Source organism: Molothrus aeneus, chromosome 7 (genome assembly GCF_037042795.1).
Source record: "Molothrus aeneus isolate 106 chromosome 7, BPBGC_Maene_1.0, whole genome shotgun sequence".
Taxonomy (NCBI): domain Eukaryota; kingdom Metazoa; phylum Chordata; class Aves; order Passeriformes; family Icteridae; genus Molothrus; species Molothrus aeneus.
Window position 1 is genome coordinate 30,941,007 of NC_089652.1, and position 22,511 is coordinate 30,963,517.

Consider the following 22,511-nt stretch of genomic DNA (forward strand, 5'->3'; position numbering starts at 1 on the left):
TGAGCACGAGTTACTGATCTCCTCTGCTCTGAGAGCCCAGCCAGCATTGCTGGTGGAGATCACAGGGGCAACCAAAGGCCAGATTCATCTTCTACTCCTGGAACACAAATCCCAAGAAGAGAAGAGCTGATGCATTTAGGAGTGGCACCACTCCAAGCACAGCTCCCCAAGAGGGAGGAGAGCAGAGGAACAACCTGGCTCACTCTCCCCTCTGCAGCCTCCTAAACATGTGAAACTCAGCACAGTCACACGTGTCAGATCAACCAGCAGAGGAAGGGCCAGAAGAAAAACCATGGGCACACCAAGCTCACAGGGACAAGAACTTGAAATAACTCTTCTCTCAGCATCCACAAAAAGCAGGTGAAGGTCATATTCAGGAAGTTTTCCACTAGAGGAAAACAGTTTTAACATATCTTTAAGATAATGACAGTGAGGATGGCAATTAGAACCACTGTGAGCTGACAGTGCATCAGGGCCAAGTGAATTGCACTCGAATTCCTACAGAAAATAACAGTGACAGTAGCAAACTGTCAGAAGTCTCTGTCACATTTGTCCCTAAAGAGAGGGAACACCATGAGAAACAAGTGATTTGATCTTCACAAAGTTATAAACAAACTACAGACCTAAAGGCCAATTCACAGCACAGATGAGCTGCTGCAAACATTGATAAATCCTCTACAAGATCCTGCTGAAAATCCTGTGCCTTATTCATTGTCCACATGGCTGCTGCTGTCACACTATGGGGATGACTTTATTACATTTGTGTGATAGGTGGACAAGGGCTAATCCAAAAGCCCAATTTAAAGACAATGGAAAAAGTTCCATGGACTTTAATTGCATTTGCATCAAGTTCAGAAGTGATAAGCACTTGAGGAGCCTGCTAGATAATGATGGCTACTTGAATATAAAGTTAATGATATTTCCTGCGCAGTCAAAGTGTAAGACTATGGAAGAAAATTAAATTCTCATGTGCTTGCACTGGTTCTCTGAAGTGTGACAAGCAGCCCTGGAGCACCCAGGGCACTCTCTAGGTTTTTGATCCTTCTTGGAAGGATCTTTACATTTGGGAAGAGCAGACATTCTCCATGGGACAGTTTTTAAACAAGTTTCCTCATATTTTGGACCATTTACGATTGTTACAGGTACTGATACCTGAACTTGTCTTTGAAGTGACTGATTTTTTCCAGAATAGTGCCAGGATTTTAAGATGTCAACACACTTGGGTGTTTTCTGCTTATGAAAAACATGCAAACAAAAAAGGCTGACACTTGACCCCTGCTGAAAAAGTTTGAGTTAATGCACAATACAAAATTTCTCTTGTTCAAGACTAAAACCATTTGCTAACTATGTCCCAGTTACACCTTCAGTTTGTGTATTTTATTCTTCTGACCAGGAACCTGCTGTTCAGAATTTAAAATAAGCTGCAATTCATAAAATCATGCTATGAGTTTTTCAAGTTACATTTTTTTCCCCTAACCTGTCTATTTTAAGCAAAATTTAATTATTATTCAATGTGCACTGCTGATAGAGACAGAATTATGCAGAATAATTGAAAAGCATATTTAGTTTTTTCCCCTCTCACATTTTAGAATAATTGGTTTCCAGATTTGGCCAGCCTGTTTGATACTTAATCATAGCAAAAAGTGATTGTGAACCTTCAGTAAAAGCTTAGGTTTTCCCTTTTTCTGATTTTCCTCATTTTTGCAGCAGAGAAATATTTCAGGATTTCTTCCCATCAAACATCATTGATACAGAGAGAATGTAGAGAGAATGTTCATGTGTCTGGAGCAGCTAGGGATGAGATTTGTAATATTCACAAAGACATGGAGATGCCTGGAGATTAAAAACCTAATCTTAATAAAAGAAAAGTATAGATAAAATTATTGGAAATAGTTTAAGGAATATTTACATACTATTTGAATCTTTATGAAACTGAACATTTGGGTACATATTTGACATTTGCTTTCCTTCTTGGAAGCTGTTCTAAAATATAATGTTTGTTTGGGGTTTTTTTAAAACTTGGGAATCTTTATCTCGAGGGGGAACACTCCTGGTGTGATGGTGCTGACTCAGACACTCAGCCACAGTGAAAGATCTCAGGCAGCCTGAGCTGAACTCCCTCAACCAAGCAGGATCAGCTCTGAATCCAGACCCAACCAGGCCCTGAAAGTGCACAGTCTAATTGGGCTTGATTGTATTTAACACCTGAAGTAAGAACTGCAGATTACATTTGGGAGTTTTGGTTTCAGGACAGCATCACTGTCAGAGTTCAGTCAAGAGATGCATGAGAGCACGGACCAGACAGGAGAGGCATTACCCTTTTTGCCTTGTATATGCTTCTACTTTGTATTTCAATTTAAATTCTAGGATATTTTAAACAAATATTCAGTCAATATTTACTTACACATAAGCATGTATATGTATATTGAAATACATTCTCATGGATCATCCCTGCCCCATGCCTGGAATGGTTCAAGGCCAGGCTGGATGGGGCCTGAGCACCTGGGCCAGTGGAAGGTGTCCCTGGCCATGGCAGGGTTGGACTGAGATCATCTTCAGGGTCCCTTTCTATGATTCTATGACCTTTAACATGTGAAAACACCATGGCTCCTTTACAAAGATATTTGGCTCAGTTTTTCTGAAGATATTAGTAAAAACAAACTCTACTGTTAGGGTGACTTTAACCACATGCCAGCTCATCAGTGAATATTGTGGAATGACTCTGCCTCTTAACTTCCATGAAAATTCAAAACCCAAATATTTTAAAAGATGACAACTTTGGGTTTCTAGACTGTGCTTAAGCATTCTATTTCATATATCAATACATCTGAAAAGATTCTTTAGCAAATGTTGTTAAGGAAAAAAACCCAACAACCAGAAACTCAATAAGTCATCCCTAGTTTGTAAATCTAATTCATAACACTGCAGCCAAAGAAAGATGTTAATTGCTATTGGTATAAAATTCATGACCACTGACAATATGTACTATTTTGGCTGCAAGACTAAAATTCTGAATGTGTGATCAATGACAATTTTAAGATTAAGTGACCATTTGGGATTACATTCATCAATACTAATGGTATCTTATTTAAAAGCTTAATGAGAAAGCTATAATGCATATCACATTTCTCAGTAAGAAACATTATTATTGAATTTCAGAGAGACACTCTTATGAAAAATGAAATAAAAGCAAAAAAAGCCTATCGTTTAAAATGGATTTTTTAAGTGTGTTGAACCCATGAACTGGACTGCAGGCATTTGCTTAGAGAATTATTTTTAAGGTAATTCCACCTTGTTTATTTGCAGTCCATATGAAGAGAACGTGTGTAAGTTAGAACTGAAATTAGTCACTATAGAACATGAGGATATCTACATCAGATAAAACATACATGGCATTTTCAGCAGAACGTTTTAACATAAGGCGAGAGTGAAACCCATGAAGTAATTTTGCTCCTCAGAGGTCGTTTATTCACAGAATTTGGTGTGAGCCAGCTCTTGTATTTGAGAAATCAATAGGAGTAGCAGTTGAAGCAGCAATGATTCATGCTCAGAGTAAAACCTGTCAAAACTGAAAGATGTAGAAAACATTCTTTTAGTCCTTATTGTTTTGGTAGAGAGGAAGGGAATTATTTTTTAGGAGCACAGAATATAGAATTGCTGAAAACAGGTGGGTGCACCAGTTGAGTCTAATTTGTGGTGAACTCTGGCAGATCTCAATCCAAATTAAAACTCTGTTCAGCTTTTGCAGCCTTTAACAGCTACTAACACAGCCCCAGTTAGGGCTCCCAACAGTCCTTGCCCTGTTATTTATTCAGGCTGTCCTTGCTTGTCTTTCTTTCATTAAAACAGCCTCTTGGGTTTTTTTTTCCATTCAGCATTGTTGAGGAAGACTTGTTATCACATATATTGATAAGAAAAATAATTTCTACCCCGTCTTCTAAAAACTCCCAAACACTACATTAGCAGTGTATAACTGGCTTTCAGTTGTGCATGTTTCCAGCACATAGGAGAAATATGTGGAATTAAAAACATCACAAAACAACAGAGAAAGCCCAAACACGTTTAAGGCACTGGGTTTTTCTGTCAGTAGGCTGTGACAGACAAACTCTTCATCTGCAATGGACATTTCTGGGTCATTTCTGCACATTTTCCATGCACAAGAAAGGAACAGGGAGGATGTGACAGTTGCCAGTTTCACAGCAGAAGGCAGAACTTCTGCTTTATAGAATAAATTGTCCATAGATTAGGGGAACTGATGAATTAAATAGTGCAATATTTCCTGTTTCTATACCATTAGCACAGTGGCATTCCAGTCCCATGGACTATTATGGGAAGTAAGGAGTACAACCACTCTGAAAATCAGATTTCTGTTAAGACTGAGTTTCTAAGCTGCTGGATCTCAGAAACTCAGCTGGACACCACGTAGGTCCTCCTGAAATAACAGTATTCATACTTGATAGGAATGACAATACTATTGAAAAGAAATACTTTTTCTGTCAATAAACATTTTCTTTGAAAAGCTAAACGCCTTCATTCTTCCTGAACAACAGCAAAGTACAATCTCCTTTTTCAATATTGGCTTTGAACAAGAACCTGAAACATGAATTCAGATTTTTCAGCTCTGGCAACTCTGAACAAGGAAAAAAAGCCATCTTTTACCTCAATTAGAATTATTTATTTTGCTTACTTCTAAAACTTGAGGCTGAGCAGCAATCCTGTAAGTATAAATGGAACAGAAAAACTCAGTAAGCTACTTGAAAAGCAGCAATACCCTGCCTTATGTGGTTTACTAGGAAAAGTGATCTATTTTTTTAACTGCTACACTGGGCTGAACTTGCATCTATGAACCAACACATCCCTTATGAAAAACAGGAAGTGGATGCATAAGGACTGGTATGTGATCCCTTATTAGATGTAAAGAAACAGTGGAGGCATCCAAATAATACTCCAATTTCCCATCTTTTCAGTTCATTTTTTTATTTTTAGAGGAAAAAATTGTGATAGTTCCAGCCCTCTCCTACAGGACACCACAGTAACACCCTGGCAGAGAGCATCCCCAACATCCCATCACAAATTCAACAATAATTTTTACACAGAATTGCAGATATATGCAGGTCCTCCACTTACAACTCTGCTGCTTCTAGTAAGTGGTGAGGCAGTAATAACCTGTCTGATGGACTGAAGGCAAGCACTTAAAGGACTACAACTCAACAGGAATAAAAGATGAAGTCTGTTTTTCAGAAAAATACAAAACAAACATCAGTGTCCATGATTCCCGCCATAAAACAGACTCTGTTTTCCCTATCATCTATTTATGGGTGCGGGTTGCTGTTGCATTGCCACATAACTGAGATAAAATCCTGGACAGAAGTGGGACACAGTGTATTCACATGAATACTCACTCCTGAGGGATAATTCATGATAGTAGGGGGTGTCATAAAATTCATTTGGCCAGATTTTACTACAAAGCACATCATCTCCTCAGGCAAAGACCTTGGCTTTTTATATCTTTAAAATGCCTTGCTTAGCCATGGAGCTCTATAAGGTCAAATATATGAAAAAAAAAAAGAGCATTATGCCAAGAAAACCAACAGCCCTAGTTGTTATATTACCAGACTCTGTCCATCTAAAACTTCAGCTCAAAGTAAAACAACAGCCTTGAAAAGGCAAAAATTTGAGCAGCCTAATTCCACAAATTGCTCAATATCTGACCTTTTAAGCACCCAGTCTTGTTATATCTAAGAGAGGAAGAAAATATATCACAAAAAACTATTTGCAAGAAATAAGCTCAGATTTTGGGGGTGGATCTCTCTTAAAAATCCCTTCCTATTTTTTTTTCTTGCTGCCCTAAAGCTGATAAAAATTGGTCTTTCTTGTTCTTGACAAGAGATAAAGATGAATGGGAAAGTCATGTCAGGATCAGACTTTTATTTACGATCTTGTAAGTTCAGGACTGTGCATGATTTGCTTCTGGACTCATCTCAAAATGAACAAATGAGAAATGACAGATTACCCTGAGGACCTGCAGAAATACACATGAAAAACAGGTTTATCTAAAGAAACATGCATTTTTGGAGGAAAAAGGTGATATCATGAATTTTATATCAGATCTTTACTTCATGGAGAGCGCTGCATAAAATATTGTTGGCGCCCAATTGCTGCTGCTTTAAAAAGTCTTTTGTTATTCCTTTGTAAGAAATAATCTTGTTGAGAAAATGCTGTTTCCATGTGCTAGGTGACAGATTTCATTTCATCTTTGTTATGTGTGTTTCCAAGCCCTGGCTGATATGCAGATAATGCCCCCCATAGTCAGACTTCCACAAGCACTGGATAAAATATCTTGAAAACACCTGCACATGTAAAAAACAGTGTTGTGATTAAAAATAAGACATAGTGCAAGGTAGTTTCTTTACCTCTTAACTTTTTCATAACAAAAATCCACAAATGAATTTCACTGACCTAGAGGTACTGATAACTGAGCATTTAGCTTCCACCGGCTTGGAAGAAAGATAGTGTCCTAATGCAGAACACATACTCATAATTTAAGACTTCAGTGAGTTCTTCCCCTCATGGATTCTCCCAATTTGCAGACAAAATCCTGAAGATCCTTTCAGTGCACTTGAGTAAGTCAGTATCAGAGGCAATTCTAAAAGCTTGATGAGAATGTCACTTGTTTGTCCTTCATTTGCTATAGACCGTGGCCAGTACTCCTTGTCATTATCCTCTGAAAATAGATATTATAGCAGCAAAGTGATGAAAGGAATCAGCACTAAGCAGAAAGTAACTTGGGGGTTCTTTGCTTCAAATGCTGTTGGAATCATGTCTTTTATACATTAAACTGAAAATATTCAGATACCCTTTTGAACTATTTCTACTGGATGACTGACATTCAGATCTAAAATTATTTTTCTCCTTCCTTTCTGAAGAGTATTGGGTTTTTCTTCATCCTGATCTTACCATAGGAAGTGTTAAAATCTATTTCTTTTAAGCTATGCATAGTTTTTTATTAAAATTCTCTAGTTAAAAAAGATTACAGTTTGAAGTCCTAATTCAGGAAAAGATTTCCTTTTTTAGACAATATTTAAATGCTCATGCTTCTAAACTAGAGCTGAACTTTAATCTGTTTTTAAGCACATTTCTGAACCAAGAGCTAAAAAAAAAAAAAATCACACATAATTATCTTGTACTGAAAACAGATGATGATGCCTTATTAATAGAAAAGAAAGTAGGAAAAATTCCTGAAGCTTGGCATTCAAAAGGGCTTTGAAAGCAGAGAAAAGGAAAGAACAGTTTGTTTGCAGGGAGAGAAAAAAAATCACAAGGATTTAATCATGTGAGGAATGAGAGGAAGTGATCTCATCTACTTCTTCATTTGCTCTTCTGTAGCAAATTATGCTCTAGCAAGAGCATTGGGAGAACATGCCCATGATGTCTGAGCAAAAACTCACTATTATGTGGAATAAAGCTGTTTTTTTTCATTTCATGTGGTGTCCAGGGACAAGCAGGGACAGTCTGCTGAGGGATGTGATACCAAGTTATCACCAAAGTTTCCTAATGGTGAAAGAATTTCTTAGGACCTTAATTCTCACTCTTCTGCAAATTCACTGCCCCCTTCTTTACCATTGATACAAGAACAGAATGTCTGACTTCCATTTCCCTATCAAAACTATAAATCAGATTCTGGTAGTTGTGAATTATACCACCAGAAGAGTGAGAAAAGTTTAAAATATCATTTTAACACAGTCCTTATTGAAAGCAACAGTGAAATAATCTTTCCTCTTGAAACCTCAACTGGCTTAGATATGCTGTCACCAGAGTGTCACACTCTTTGCTCACACCTTGACAATCTTCAAAGGAAAATCTAAAAGATACAGCCCTGCAAAACTGTCCCCTCCCTGCATACAATGGGTACAATCGTTTCCCTGGCGCTGTCTTCCCACTGTCCCAGAAAAATGAGGATGGCCTGACATCCAGCAAGGATGTCTGAGCTTATTTCCCAAATTAGTTTCTATTTCTGATCTGCTGCCTTGCACAATGAGACTTTTTCAGCGACACCGACCAAATTGTGGTGAGCTGCAGACAGAAAGACCATGTACAGTGGAGCTGAGCCATGGGAGCTTGGGAAAGTCAGAAACCTTGGAGAACTGGTGAAAAGCAATCCAGGAGTGTGGAGAATGGTGGAGTACCAAAGATCACAGAAAGGACCTCTACAATCACCACTGCCTTGTGTTCCAACAGGAAACACCAGACAGCCCCAGGGCTTGTGTTCTGTGACCTGCTGGGAAGGAGATGGAGGGAACCTGACATCCAGAAATCAATGTACAGTACCTCCACCTCCTTAGCAAAAGAGCTTTCTTCCAGAATATTTTCACAGCGCTCTACCAAACCAGCTGCTATGCCACATGAAATGGTTTTCATCCGTGTATTAAGCATAATTTAAATGATCCAATTATTACTTTTGTATTCAAAGATGGCTTATTTTCATGCAGATTTATGTTTCATTATGCATTGAGGATATTCTTAATTGTGCTGAGACAACTGCAAATTTAATTAAAGTTTGCCAGTCCAAGCATAAAATAGATTAAAGAAAATGCTGACAACAGTAAAATAAATATTCGACTATTTAATTTAACATTTATTTTTAATCCAAACATCAAAATAACCTTGTTCCTAATTACAATTTCATGACAAAATGTCTTGAAGAAGTATTTGTCTCTATCTCCCTCCAATCTGCTCAGCTGAAACACACTAGCTTATTTATAAAACTGTTGATTAATAAATCTGTTCCAGCTGTATTACTGTATGTTGCAAAGAGCACAGATTGATGTATGTAAACAACCATTATCATTTTAAAGACCCAAATTCTTCACATTCCTCAAAAGCAGAAATCCCATCAAATACATTGCAGGACAATTATACACCTAAATCTTAACTAAGAAGGAAAAATAAGGGGCAAATATAAGGTCCAGAAACCTGTGGCAATTTATAGCAGATGGAAAGATCAACTAAATACTTATCATGAGTTACTTGTGGTACCTTGAACTGGGTATTATTAGACTCAACCATGTGCTGTAACTTTGACAATAAGGAAATCCTCAGCTTCATAAAAAGTTACATTCAAAAGAGGCATGAAGAAAGAATCTGGCCTGGTTCTACTGAAACTAATTGGAAACTCTCCAATTAAGTTATGCTGCTTAGTATTGATTTTAATTTTATAGTCAATAAATTTAATCATTTATACTTGGCAGCTGTGGGAAAACAAAGGTAGACGGGCAGATTTCCTCTCATCCAGATGCACTAGGTCTGGCTCTGACTGAGGAAAAAAAAATTCCTAAACCACAAGAATTATGAACACTAACTTAACCCTGGATGTAATTCAGAAGCATTAGTTAAGAACAAATATACAGGCTTTGCATGCCTTTTCTCCAACATATCTGGAGGAAACAAAAGTGCCTTACCAGTCTAACAAATATCCTAAAAGTCAGAAAATTAGGAGGAAAAAATAAAAGACTTTCCCCAGTTATTCACAAAAACATTTTTTGCAACGTCTGAATAAATTGTCTTACACGATTTTTGGTGCTTCTTCCTTCCACCTTAAGCAACACATTCATGAGCTAAGGTATTATTTACACCTGAGTGACAACATCCAGCTATTATGGTTTTAGGACCACCACTTGTAGAAGACACAACAATCATAGCACATTCCTGGTTTGAAAGCACAAGCTCAGCTGGAGCAGTCTAAGTGACACAAGCCTCATCCAAAGGCACCCAGGACTGCCACCACTAACTCCTGGCCAACCCCTGTTCATTTCTCTTTTTAATTACTTCTTGTCAACACAGTTGAGCAAAGAAAACCTCTAGATGGAAAACACAGATGCTGCAAACCTCTTTCCTCTATGTAACTTCACTGTGAAAGGACAGAAAAGTTTCTTTTTGCAATGAAACCAAGACTGAAATACAGAAAGAATTGCAAGATGATAGAATCAGCATACAGTGAGAGCTCTCTGCATGTCAATGTACCATCTTTATCATGGTGTTGACTCATTTAGATGTAAGTGTGACAGATACTTTCACATTTTCCTTATTTATCTTTATCAGCTATATATGTTAGTACCAAGAAAATCTCAAAGGAAAAAAAAAACAAAACATCCAAAATCAAAAATTCAATAGAACAAATGAGGAATTTAAGTCAGTATGAGGGATTACTAAACTGCTTCACAAAATAAGAAGCAATCAAGAAGGGAAGTAGCAAGGAGCATAGGAATAAAGCTGGAACCCTTCATCAAAAAAACAGTGAACTGAACAACAGCACCTACTGATACATGCATATTGTAAGGAAAGCTTGATCTGGAATCCAGCAGAACTGGAAGATGAAAACCCTATTTGGATGTAATATCAAGTTCACAAATCACTTTATATCAACACTGTTAGAACAAACAAAACAACCCAAACTTATTCAAGTAACAACTGAGTTCATCAAGCCAGAACCATTCTTTCATGAAAAGCAGTTCATATTTTAGTTCCACTTTTTATACAAGCACCAATATACACACAGGAAATTCATAAACCTGTTTTGTTTCTTTCCTTTCTGTGTTACAAGATTTATCTTAGAAAACTCTACATGGTATTATTGACCAAAACTCTTTTTGACAATGTAATGGCCTCCAACACCTCTAAATACTATAAGAAACAAAGAATACACTGCATTTACAGGCATCCAGACTATCACACTTCAGACTCCTGAAGACAACAATAAAAATTCCAGAACGTGCATCAGCCTAGACCTTTTGTTTTGTGTAGTCCATAAATTACCAGTGCAGCTGTTTAAAACAGAAGGAATATCAAAAGATAGGATTGCACATAAACAGGCAGTGACAGAGCAGTTTAAGGGTTAGAAAACCTCTACTGCCAAAACCAGCATGGCAATTTATATTCCTGAGAACCAGGCAATACCTGGTTCTCTACACACATCTCAATACCAACTTTCCTATCATTGAACCAGAAGTTTTTGGGAAGAGAAATCAAATACACAAGTCATAACATGTAGAATTACAAGTGAAACAAAGTTTTCATTTGAAAATACAAAACAACAAAGTTTTTGGAGTTTTGATTTAGAGGCTCTTTGATTAGGAAGGCTTGGCTTACCTGTTTAACATCATATGCAAGAAGAACAAATCTTAGGTCTGGTGAAACAGAGTATCTTGATGCTTTGAAGGTTACCTGCAATGAAGTAACAAACAGTAGAAGTGAGCTAGCAATAGAAAAGTAATAAGATCCCCCTTCCCAAATTTTCCTGCATGTCATTTAAGAGCTTCCCATTCACAAGACAGAATTGGTTTAGAAAACCAATGTAATTTTCACAAAATAAGGACTCATTAAATAATTCTTAGTCTAATTAGGTGGTATTAGCACAATGGCAACAGAAGAATCTAGCTTCAACATTAAATACCAATGAGAGGCTGATGAGTTTTTTTAATCATCACTACAAGCACTATGTTCAAGGATAATAAGGATAACTATAACTGTAGGATAACTATAACCAAGTCATTCCCAGAGAATGAAGGAAGACACTTTGGTTGGAATGATTCAAAGGGAGATTCATCACTAGGCTGGCCTTAAAGACAATATGCAATAAAAAGAAAAAGTGTGCACTACATTCTCTACTGCTTTTCTTTTAACACCACATATACAAACATTTTGCAAAACTTGAACCAAAGCAAAAGTCTTTCTTAAAATAAAGAAAATTCTTAGCAGAGAGAAAAGTGAAACATAAGGTAACATTATAAAACTAATAACGCTTTACATCCTCTCAAAACTACATGACACCCAATTGAATTCAGGACTGTAATTTCATCAAGGGGTAATGTTGATGTCAGAAATAATTTAATGAATCTACTGCATGAGAAAGATAAGAATGTGCTTTAAAGGGCACTGAAGGAAGTAATTTTAAATTAATCTCAAGACATCTATTTGCAGAATGAAAGGAAAAGGAAGAAATGAAAAATGCAGATAAGAATAGAAAAAAGTAGGACAGCAAAAAAAAAAAAAAAAACAGAATCAGAAACCATAAAATGAAAACAAATAAATACAGCTATGTAGGACAAGATCTATCCACTATTTGATTTCTTAAGGATCTTGTTCTGCTTAGCCTAATCCCACCACTAAACTAATGAATTCAACAGGGGCTTAAAGGTACACAAGCAGGAAGTCACAAACTATTACATTCAGAGTAGCTGAGGAGCTATACCTGGAAAAAAGAGCTTCCAATAAACTGAAAAGATGCTATATTTTGGTATGCATATTAAACTCAGGTTCCTAAGGTTTTAATATAGTTAGAATCAAGCTATCCAAAATAATTAAAGGGAAAAACATTTTTGAAGATAAACTCTTTGATTCAGCAGCATAACAGAATCAAAAATCAGAAGATAATTCTGCAGTCTTGAGAAAGAAGGGAAAAAAAAAGAAGACAACACACCTTAAACCATCCTTCTGTATCTGCAAAGCATCCAGAACAGCTTTCTACTGTGCCCAAATTTGCTTTTAGGAGTTAATCATCTTTAAGCAGAGACCATGTTAATCTATGAGTAACATTCCTTTCTCCTGGCACTTCACTGAAAATATTTTCAGATATGAAATTTATCCTCTTTCTAGCTGTTTATTAATTATTGCCCCACTACCTCAGCACTACACAACCCAGGCAACTTTCCAAATTCATTCCCAGGGAGTGCAGCTCCTATCAGTTCACACATTTAGCAAGAACCTGCATTCCCTGATGGTGCCACCCCAAAGGCACTGAGGCTCTTCCTGCAAACACCTGAGCAGCTCAGCTGCAAGCTATTGGCACTTCCAGGCAATACCAGCAAGAGCTACTTGCATATTCAATTACAGAGCGTTGTGGATTTGAGATTTAAAGTCTTTTGAATCCCACTAACCTTGTTTATTCAGCTTTGCACTCACCTGCAAAATTTTATTTGCCTCCAGACACAGGGCGTACATTCAATGCAAAAAACTATGGTAATGGGATTTGGGCAAAATAGTTTTATATTTGTTAGCATAATGGCATAATTCTTGGTAAAAGGAGTATAAAGCTGTGTCATACCAGCAGAAATCTTGTGCTCATTGCCAAAGCTGATAGAAAGGCTGATTTCTTTAAATTATCATAAAAACCTTATTAGTCCTTTTATTTAAGCCTCATTTACAATCAAGCCTTTAATAAAATAGATATTTAATTCTAATAGAATTGCAGAGATATTTAAGTGAATTGAAGTGATAACAATTTCCTTAAAATTCTGGTTTTGAAGGGTTTTTTTTTTTTGGTAAAGACAAGCACAATTCTGGCAGTTAATTCAGAAACACCTACTTATCTGCACAGAAAAAGCTCTTACAGATGAAAAAACAGAAAATTAAATCACCTGAGTCATTCCTCCTGCAAGTAAACTCAAGATCTGTCAGTCACTTAAACAAAAGACAGAATTCTTTTTTTTCCCCCCTTTTCAAACATGTCTAAGGGATTTCATCAACCAACAGCTGCCTGACCCCATGGCTGAGGAGATTAGACCAGCTGGTGAAGGGCTTAAAGAGAAAGCAAGTTTCAGTCCCTGCTGTAGGAGATGAGATGTCTGCCACACAGACCTTTGGGAGAGCATCTAGTGGGCCAGTCTCTACAGGGGTTGGATATATTTATTCATTAAAAAGAAGCTTGTGAAGACTCAGACCCCAAGGGTTTATTCTCTTCTCAGGAGAACACATTTCTGAGAAGAGAATAAGTGTATTTCCACATTGGAAATACACTAGGAATTAAAAACCCTCAGGTGTCTTGTTATCTGGAGGATGGTTGTTGCATGGGTCTGCATATCCCCAATTCCTCAAGCTTCTTGCTTTGTCAGGAGTTGTTTAGCCTTTGTTAAGGAAAACAGACCTAAATGCTGCCCCATGTGACTATAACCCTATGGGTTTGCTGTGCTTGATCTCTAAGAAATGGAATTTTGGACAAACAAGCTCTGAAACTGGGAGGAACAGAGCTGCCTAATTAGGCAGAGTCCAGGGATGCAGGGCTGGTTTCCCTCTGCACCCCTGCTCACTATCAGCACTTGGGGACTGGGGCAGTCCAACCCTGTGCACTCTCTGCACACCCTAATCCCTTTCCAAAGGCAGAACACAAGTTAAAAGGGAAGGGAGTTTCCTTGTTTCTCTCTACCCACCCCCATCAAGAATTGAAATCCCTATAAAAAACATCAGCTCCATGCAAGCAGAAAACATTTGGACTGGAGAAATTGCTGTAATCCTTGAATTGGTTACAGTCCACGCTATTGCATAATTCTGAGACAAAATAAATGTGGGGTTTTTTAACACTTGTGCACTGTCTTCCCTGCTTAATTCACACACCTGTCAGCCATTTCCTCTATATTGCTGTATTTGACATAATTTCACTTTTTCAGACATAAATGATCCTTATACCTGATCTTTCATTCCTCACTTGACCAAATCCCCCACTGACTGTAAAATCAGGTCTAGCCATATGAAACATTGTATTTCTAGGATTCTTTGAAATACCTCCTGTGATAAGAGATTTAATTCTTCTCCTGACAGTGATGCATGATGTGATGACCTCAGTGGTCTCACTGCCACCACAGATTGCAACAGTAAAAGACAAATCCAGGCAAAAAGACAGAATTTGAACAGACTTTTGTCCTTCAGCTTTCCAGTTTCCTTCTCTCATCCACCTTTCAAGAATTGCTAAAATATCGTTTTGCACGGAAAAGAATTGGCTTTCTCCATCTTTCCATATGGGTGATTAAAAGGGAACACAGAATTCCAGTGGACAATATATTCTCAAGTTTGATTTCCAATGTCAATATTTCTTTCTTTTTCTAACTTTGTATGTATGTGTGTTGTCCTGTTAAAAATAACTGTTATGATTGTGTTTAAGAGAAATTTTAGGCTTGGTTGAGGCTCTGCATCCTCAGCAAGGGCCCCTAGTATCAGCTCTTTTTATTTCTCCTGTTTTCTTAAACCCTAGTTCTGAGCTCCTGATGCTCCTGATTCATCTTTCACATACTATAACATTTTGGGGTTACTGGTTTTGTGAATTTTAACTACTATGACATTTAAATCAGTGCCTTATTCATAATCTTTCAAAAACATGGTAAAGAACAAACAGATGAAGTTATCTGTAATACAGCCTAGCCCAGAGTTTTAAAAATATTTTTGTAACATGTTTACTTTACAGTTTTCTTTTTCCATAGTTTCAGTTGATGGTTTTAAGTGAAATAATATATCACAGTTAAAACTGATTTAAAGAAATGTTCACTGTTGTGGAGTCTGCTTAATTGTCTGGTTTGGGTTTTTTCCTTTAGGTTGACCCCTCCTGCTGTTTCAGTTTTTTGTGCTTCTATTTTCATCTTCCACACTCCTGTTATTCTCCTTCTCCAGCTTTTTAGTGCTCCCTTAACACACATTTAGGCTTTATTTTTTTTTATTATTATTCATCCAGAATGAAATATTTTAAGACCTTCAGGAATGTTGCTTTAGATCTTGGTGGCAACCAGGATCTCTCTATTGCACATCTACATCTGTATCAGAAATTTAACTTGATGGTGTAGTGGAATCTCAGGGGATGGGGGTTCATCAGCATTCACAGGTATCCAGCTCCACTTATCAGACAGGAACTGGCCAAATGGCATAAAAGGAGTCAGGCAGGATGGAATTACAGGAGCTGCAAAAGGAGAAGAAGGCATTTGGCATGTCACAGTTCCCTTGGGAGGCACTGGCAGTCCAGGGAACAATGGGATTCTCCTTCACTGCCACTGCTGTGACTGAAAGGAGAACATGGACCAGGAGAAAGCAGCAGAGAGTGGAGCCCAGCAGAAGAGCAAGGCTGGAAACAGGGAACCTCTGAGAAAGACAGGTTGTAATTAGAAAAATGTGCTATAATTGGAATGAAGAAAAATTTGGGTTTCCAAGGTTACATTTCTTAATGCGGTGCTTCTTGTGTCACCTGAGCAGTTAATCTAGACCCAAAAATTCTGCAATGCCAGGTGTTGGAATTGTTAACCCTCAGGTTTCCTGTCCAGTTTAAAAGACAAATGTGCCTTAAATCATGACCTCAGATGACTTCTATGCTCTGAAAAACAGGAACCAAATTCCCCAAACCCACCTGGAACTGCAGGACATAAAAATAGACATGAACCAACCATGAACCTTGCACCACCACCTCCCTGACAACAACTTCTAACCAGTCAATCATACAAGTTTTTCCCCCTCCATTTCCCAGGACAATTGACATAGCTAACAATTAACTATATCAAGGAACAATCTTACCATGAATAGTATTTAGAGAAATCCCACACAGAGTTGCTGTAACCTGATATTTTCACATTTTTTATGGTGAAACCTCCTTCTTGGACAAAACTTGGACAAAAACCAATTGCCACCACCTAACCACAGTGATTGCAAACCCTTGCATCTGTCAGGCTTTCCTACCTTGATGCACAGTGGTGCACTGCAACAATAAACCCTTCCTCATAAAAACCCCTCTGCTGAAAAGGCTGTGCTGAGAGGGTTATTGGACACCCAGAGGAGCATGGGAGAGTAGAGAGAATGTTACAATATTCATAATCACCTATTTACAACATGTGTGGGTCATTAAATTGTCCAGTGTTGCAACAACTATTAATATTTATGTGGTTATATAATGTTATTTAATGTATTTACTATTATTCACCCTTTCATTAATCTCTTATGCAAGGTTCTTAAATAGAAGCATGCAACCTACTCTTGCAATTAAATCTACCTTAATCAACAAAGGAACTGTAATTGCATTATGATGCTGCACTGAGTTTCATGTCAAAAGGGGAGGGTGGTGGTGGGGAGCACAAAACAAAATAAAATAAGTGTCCAAAGGAAGAGAACAAGCAGGGCTGTTTATGAACAACACTCTGGAAAACACCACGAAAGAGTCCCTGCCATAAGCTCTGCTCAGATTGAAGCTCTCATTCTCTGCTTTTGGCTGCAAGGCCTCCACAGGGCTGCCACAGCTGGGCTGCCACAGCTGGGCTGCCACAGCCTGACCGCGGTCCCTGAGCCAGGACTGCTCCTGCTCTGTCACCTTCTGACTCCAGGAGCAGGCAGCAAGGCCCTTCCCTCTCCATCTTCGTGTAAAAGATGGTCCACAGTAGCACAGCAACACAACAGGCTGCAGGGTGTGCTCCTCTAAAGCCTCTGGAAACAGCGTTGAAGCTCAGCAGTAATGGTTTGCTGCACACCACGAATGCAGTCTCCCTTTGAGCCTGAGAAGAGTTGTGGAAAGGCACAGAAATCAAGGGGCACAGCAAGTCAGGAATTACTGGGGGTTAAAAGAGTACAGCTGGACAGTTTTCACAAACTGAAAACAATTCCATTTGTATTGCCTGGTATTGAAAACAAATCAACAGATTCAAAATATATCCCACTATGCACACTCCAAAGCCTGGAGGACTCCCAGTGGACTCACTTCTGACAGAGGACCCTGAGTGTTTGTCAGGGTGTGTTTGTCAGATTCATGGAATCTGAATACATGCACCACAAGAGCAGTGAAACTGAGGGCTAACAAAAGTCTTACCACTTTCAAAATCATTGCAGCTTTTTAAAGACAGAGAAATGAATGCAAAACTTCTGCAGGTTTCTTTCAGAGAATTCAACACATTTGGAAAGTTCCATACCAGAACACACAGTCCCTACACACATTTTCTATCCTCTCTGTGCTTGCTTTTTCCAGTTTATTTTGTGTTTGAGGGTTGTAAAACAGGCTTGAGAAGCTGAGTTGGAATAAAGAACCAGATGGACAACTTTCCCTGAGCTAAAGGATCCACGTGGTCCTGCATGCTCTCCTTTCCAACTCGTGGCTGTGCTGTGTGTGAACTGATACCCTGCTTTTACTGACCTAAAGGAACAGCTGATGGCAAAAGCATTCAACAAAATGCTTGCTAAACACTGAAAATTCTTAGCTAAACGTGGCATAATGCCACTGATTTTGGAAGTGTGAAGTGCAATAAAGTATTGCCAAATGCTGAAAAGCTGGTAGGTTGTCACTTAGGATCACAGTGATAGGCAGCCCAGGCAGATGATAGAGAACATATTGTAATCATGTATGGAGGCAGCATCTCAAACACCAGGATGCCACACAGTGATTAATGTCTGGGGCTTTTTCTGGCTCCTCTTCATAGGAGACTGGCCCAGCTTCCAGCTGTGAGCATTTATATGCTGCTGGCTAAAGATATTAACTGTTTATTAGACAGCTGAAGCAGGAGGGACTACATGGATACAGTCAGAGGGAAATGTGTCTTAGAAAACATCCTTAAAAAATAACACCCAGAGATGTCAACAAATATTCTTTGTGCTTTGCCACCTACCCTTTTCACTTATGGCACTGTATTTGTTACCCATAACATTGCTTTGCTGATTAATTATATAAAAGCCAGACTGTTTTACTAATTGATTACAGAAAAGGATTCTGTTCCAGAAGAACACGAGAATTTCTTCTCCTTCTAAATAAAACTTGATTATACTGGAAGAAAAGTACTTTAATTCAAGAACTGGGGATAGATACTCCTCCTTTGTAAGAGAAGTGGGCATCCCAGAATGACAAAACACTTGCCTTTCTTCTTTCCAGGTGCATGACTATTATTAATGGTATTTTTAAAGGCTGGGGGATTTTGTTATCTTTATATCTGTTAACATAGGGTTTTTTTAAAATCTGCAGCCTGCTTTTTGGATGATACACCTACACAGTGAGCACAGCAGATTCTCATTAGGGCTACCTGGCTCCTACACAATAAGCAACACAAAGAAGGATAAAAGGTGTGTATTTTGCAGGAGAGTGGCAGTCTCCAGGATGCAAAAGAAGAGCCAGTGATCTGTGCCCAGTAGAAGATTGCTTCAGGGGCTGAGCAATGAGGGAAAAAAAGAAAATCTCCTCTGAGCTGCTGATTCAAACACAGTCCAATCAGGGGTGACAAAGAGTCATTATTTGCCCCTTTCCTCTGCACAAGGAGTTTATCACAACAGTTCAATTCTCCATGGACAATTATCACCATTACTGAGAAAACCCTGCCATTTCTCTGGCTGCTTGAGCAAAGGCAAACAGGAAAGCAAATGCAGACTGAGATCAGACTAATAACTCCCATCAAAAGGTGACTCTTCCATGACTAAAACCCTTTGATAGGGAAGAATGAAGGAACTTGCATTGCCACTGCCTATGTTGGATCTCTGCTGTATTTTTTATTAATCCAAGACATCTCTGCAGAGTCATTAAACCACCACCATTCTAATTATGCACTGATGATTAAGCAGATGTGACACTGAGCGAGGAAGATGTTTGATTAATGATCCAGGTGTCTAACTTTAGAAGATTACATTTAGCAGTGCAAATTTGGGGACAGTCAAGCTCAGAAGAACAGGAGAGCTTTTGATTTCAGCCTGCCTCAGTAATGTTATCCTGTTTTGTTAGATAACATTAATTGTTGGCCACCATGTCAGACAGCACAGAACATTCCCCACTGTTCTCTCCAAACATACACCAACAAACTTGCTGGGCCTTCTGCTCTGTTTTCAGTTTTTTATTATCCTTCCTCCATGTGAATACTAATTGCTGGAACTGACTATTTTTAACTATAACACTCTCAACTTTTGGCTGTGTAAAGAGAGGAGCTCTGTAGGAAAAAAAAATACACATAGGTTTTTATTTTTTTCACCATAATTACTAAATGGTTGTTTGAATATTACATATTTTGGATCAGTTTCCCACAAACTTAATTAATAGTAGATATCTAATGTCTAGAGCTTACTTGGTTTGTGTGAATTGAGGAAAAATCAGTTCCATAAAAAGCCCAGAGAAGAACAACTTTGCAAAAAGAGGTGACACCCCTGGTGTGAAGCAGCCTGTCCTTCCCAGCCCATCATCAGCTGGCAAGGCTGGGGTGGCATAATGGCCTGAATAGCCTGTCATGCTGGCACCACACTCTGGAGCACAGGCCAGACACTTCCAGCCAGAAGTGTCTGAATTCCTCTGTGAGGAGACTCAGGTCTTGGCATTAAAGTCAATTCTGCAGCCGGGGATGCCCAAGCAGCTGCTCCTGCTCAAGGATGCACTGAAGGCACCACACAGACCTGGCACAGGCCTGGCTGGCCAGGCAAGGGCTCACACAGCCTTGGATAAATGGCTAACAGGGAAAGTGCCTCCTCATACTTGAGGGTTTGTATTTACAGACATTCAGCTGATGGCTCAGGTTTTAGTTTTTATATTTTTCAGATTCTGTACTGCTTTAGTGTGTAGTTCTGAGCTTCATATTAGGGGATAGTAAGCTCTCTTCACAGAGTAGGGAGACAAAGCAATTCCTTCTCTAACTGGGGACCAAGGACAAATGATCCAAATTTCAGGCCCAAGAGCATAAACAACAGTGGACTATAAGTGGAACAATTAACTCCAATATGCAAATGGACCAGAACTTACTAAAGTGTGAGACCTCATGACTGGTCATCCATTTTGTGACCACTTTGGGTTCACCTTGGGTGTAGCCCTGGCTGGGCTCTTGTGCTGCCCAAGGTGTATCCACTGAGGTCTTTCAATAAATGCCTACTTTATTCTTTACCTCCATCTAGTCTCTGTTCTAGGTCAGCCTTCACAAGGCATCACCACCCAGTTTTAATTGTGTCTGACAGCCTTTTTTAGGCTAAGAGGTCCCCTGAGGCACATCCCAGCATATGGAAGGTGCAGCTCACAGAAGGGGAGTCAAACACACACACACACACCCCCATTAAAATATAATTCTCTCCTCCATCCTCCTCCATCTTTACACTGACCTAGGAAATCAGCATCAAATTCCTTCTCCTTAAGTTCTACTCTCTTTTTTCTTGTTTGAGGAGTTAGAAGTAAAGGTTCTACTCTCCTCTTTCTTGTTTGAGGAGTTAGAAGTAAAGGTCACCTGAGGCTTTATGCTTTGAAAAGAGGAATCTCTATCAGCAAAGGCCAGGAACAGACCAGGAATAAAATCAGCCTTTGCCAAAGAGCACTGATGAAAATGAATCATCCTTTTGAGTCTGCAGGTGTAAAAGATTTTATTAAATTAAAAGTACAGGGATTAACAATAACAGCCAGTGGTCTGCATGGAGTATTTATGAGGAAAGATTGACAAGCCACACAATTATGCTGCAAAACCCTGATAAACGAGAATTACAGGGTGGAATGTAAGTGGTATCCCTGAGAATAACAGTGCCAAGCAGAGCAAAAGAAAATGCAGACTAAAGTATTAAAGGACTTCTTACCAATTACTGCTAGTCAGAAACCGTTCTTGACCCTTTGCTGGTCAAGAGGAATAATCCCCAATCATCTACTCAGCCATTAAAGCACAGAGAAACAACTAAACCAGAGATTAACATGACATTTTTCTTTGCATATTTATTTCTCTGAAGAAAAATATTCCTATGAATCTTGAACAATTTCCCTCTTTTCTAATAGTGAAAAAACTCTCAACATTTAAGTAGCATTTCCACCTTTTATGAAACATTTTTTCCTGATAGACATCAGGTAGATTCTCCAGAACATATGCCAATCATGATCCATCCTTCAGATGGTCTGAACAAAGCACAACCAACAGCACATCCTCCAACATCTTGGTTATTTACACATAAAACAACAAATAACTTCATTCAGAAATCATTCCATGACAGAGGAATGGATTATATTTTTCATTTATATGCAATTTAGTCTAGGTCATGAACATATCTCCTCTAACTTTTAGATATTGTACTCTCTCCCTCCTGTTGTAAGAAAAAAATGTTAGCAGACTTTCACTGAGAGAGAAGCAGATAATATATATTACTTACAAAAGTTGTGTTTTCCAGTAATAATGTAGTTGTATTTGTTTCTACATTCAGTTCAACAACATGTCCATTCCTGGTTTTATACACCACTGCTGTATCTGCAATGACAAAGAAATAAGAATCAGCAAACACACTGACAATTTAATACCTCTGTAGAGAGAACCAGCAGGTTAAATTAATTACAGTATCCTTATTACTACACACAAACAAGACAGAAGGTTTGTTGATTTGCCTCATGAGCCTCAAAATTACCAGTTTATGCCCTATAGCATGCTCCCCTCATTCAATACATCTAAGTTTTGGCCATATAGCAAAGTAAAGCTTTGCAAAAAACCAAAATATTTTGTTGAGCACCATATTCACATCTCCTTAGAAGTGATTCCAACAAAACTTCTGTACTGGTCTGTATTTCTGGTGACTGAATGGACAAAGTTATGACTATTTTAAGACAGTCCATATTGTGTGTGATTCACGTTTGGCTGCAGAATAATGAATTTTCTTGTGACCTGAATGTTAGCAAAGGAGGGTTAAACCGAAGTAGGTCCACTTGAAAAACATTTAAAACATTGTGGGATGAACTTTTGCAACTTTTTCCACTCACTTGATTTATCATTTCTTGCATGAAAAAGAATCCAACACGTGTCAAGGAAAAA

The 22,511-nt window shown here is 38.4% G+C and overlaps 1 protein-coding gene across 2 annotated transcripts in view; it reads right to left on the reverse strand.

Moving 5' to 3' along the window:
* The window catches only part of DPP10 (dipeptidyl peptidase like 10), a 438,506-nt gene that overhangs the window by 106,256 nt on the left and 309,739 nt on the right, over positions 1-22,511 (reverse strand). For both annotated transcript variants that reach the window (XM_066553089.1, XM_066553088.1), the window contains exons 4-5: positions 21,862-21,956; positions 11,146-11,220 (exon numbers count right to left, since the gene is read on the reverse strand). In XM_066553089.1, coding sequence (XP_066409186.1) covers positions 11,146-11,220; positions 21,862-21,956 — 170 coding nt within the window. The remainder of the gene's footprint in view (positions 1-11,145; positions 11,221-21,861; positions 21,957-22,511) is intronic.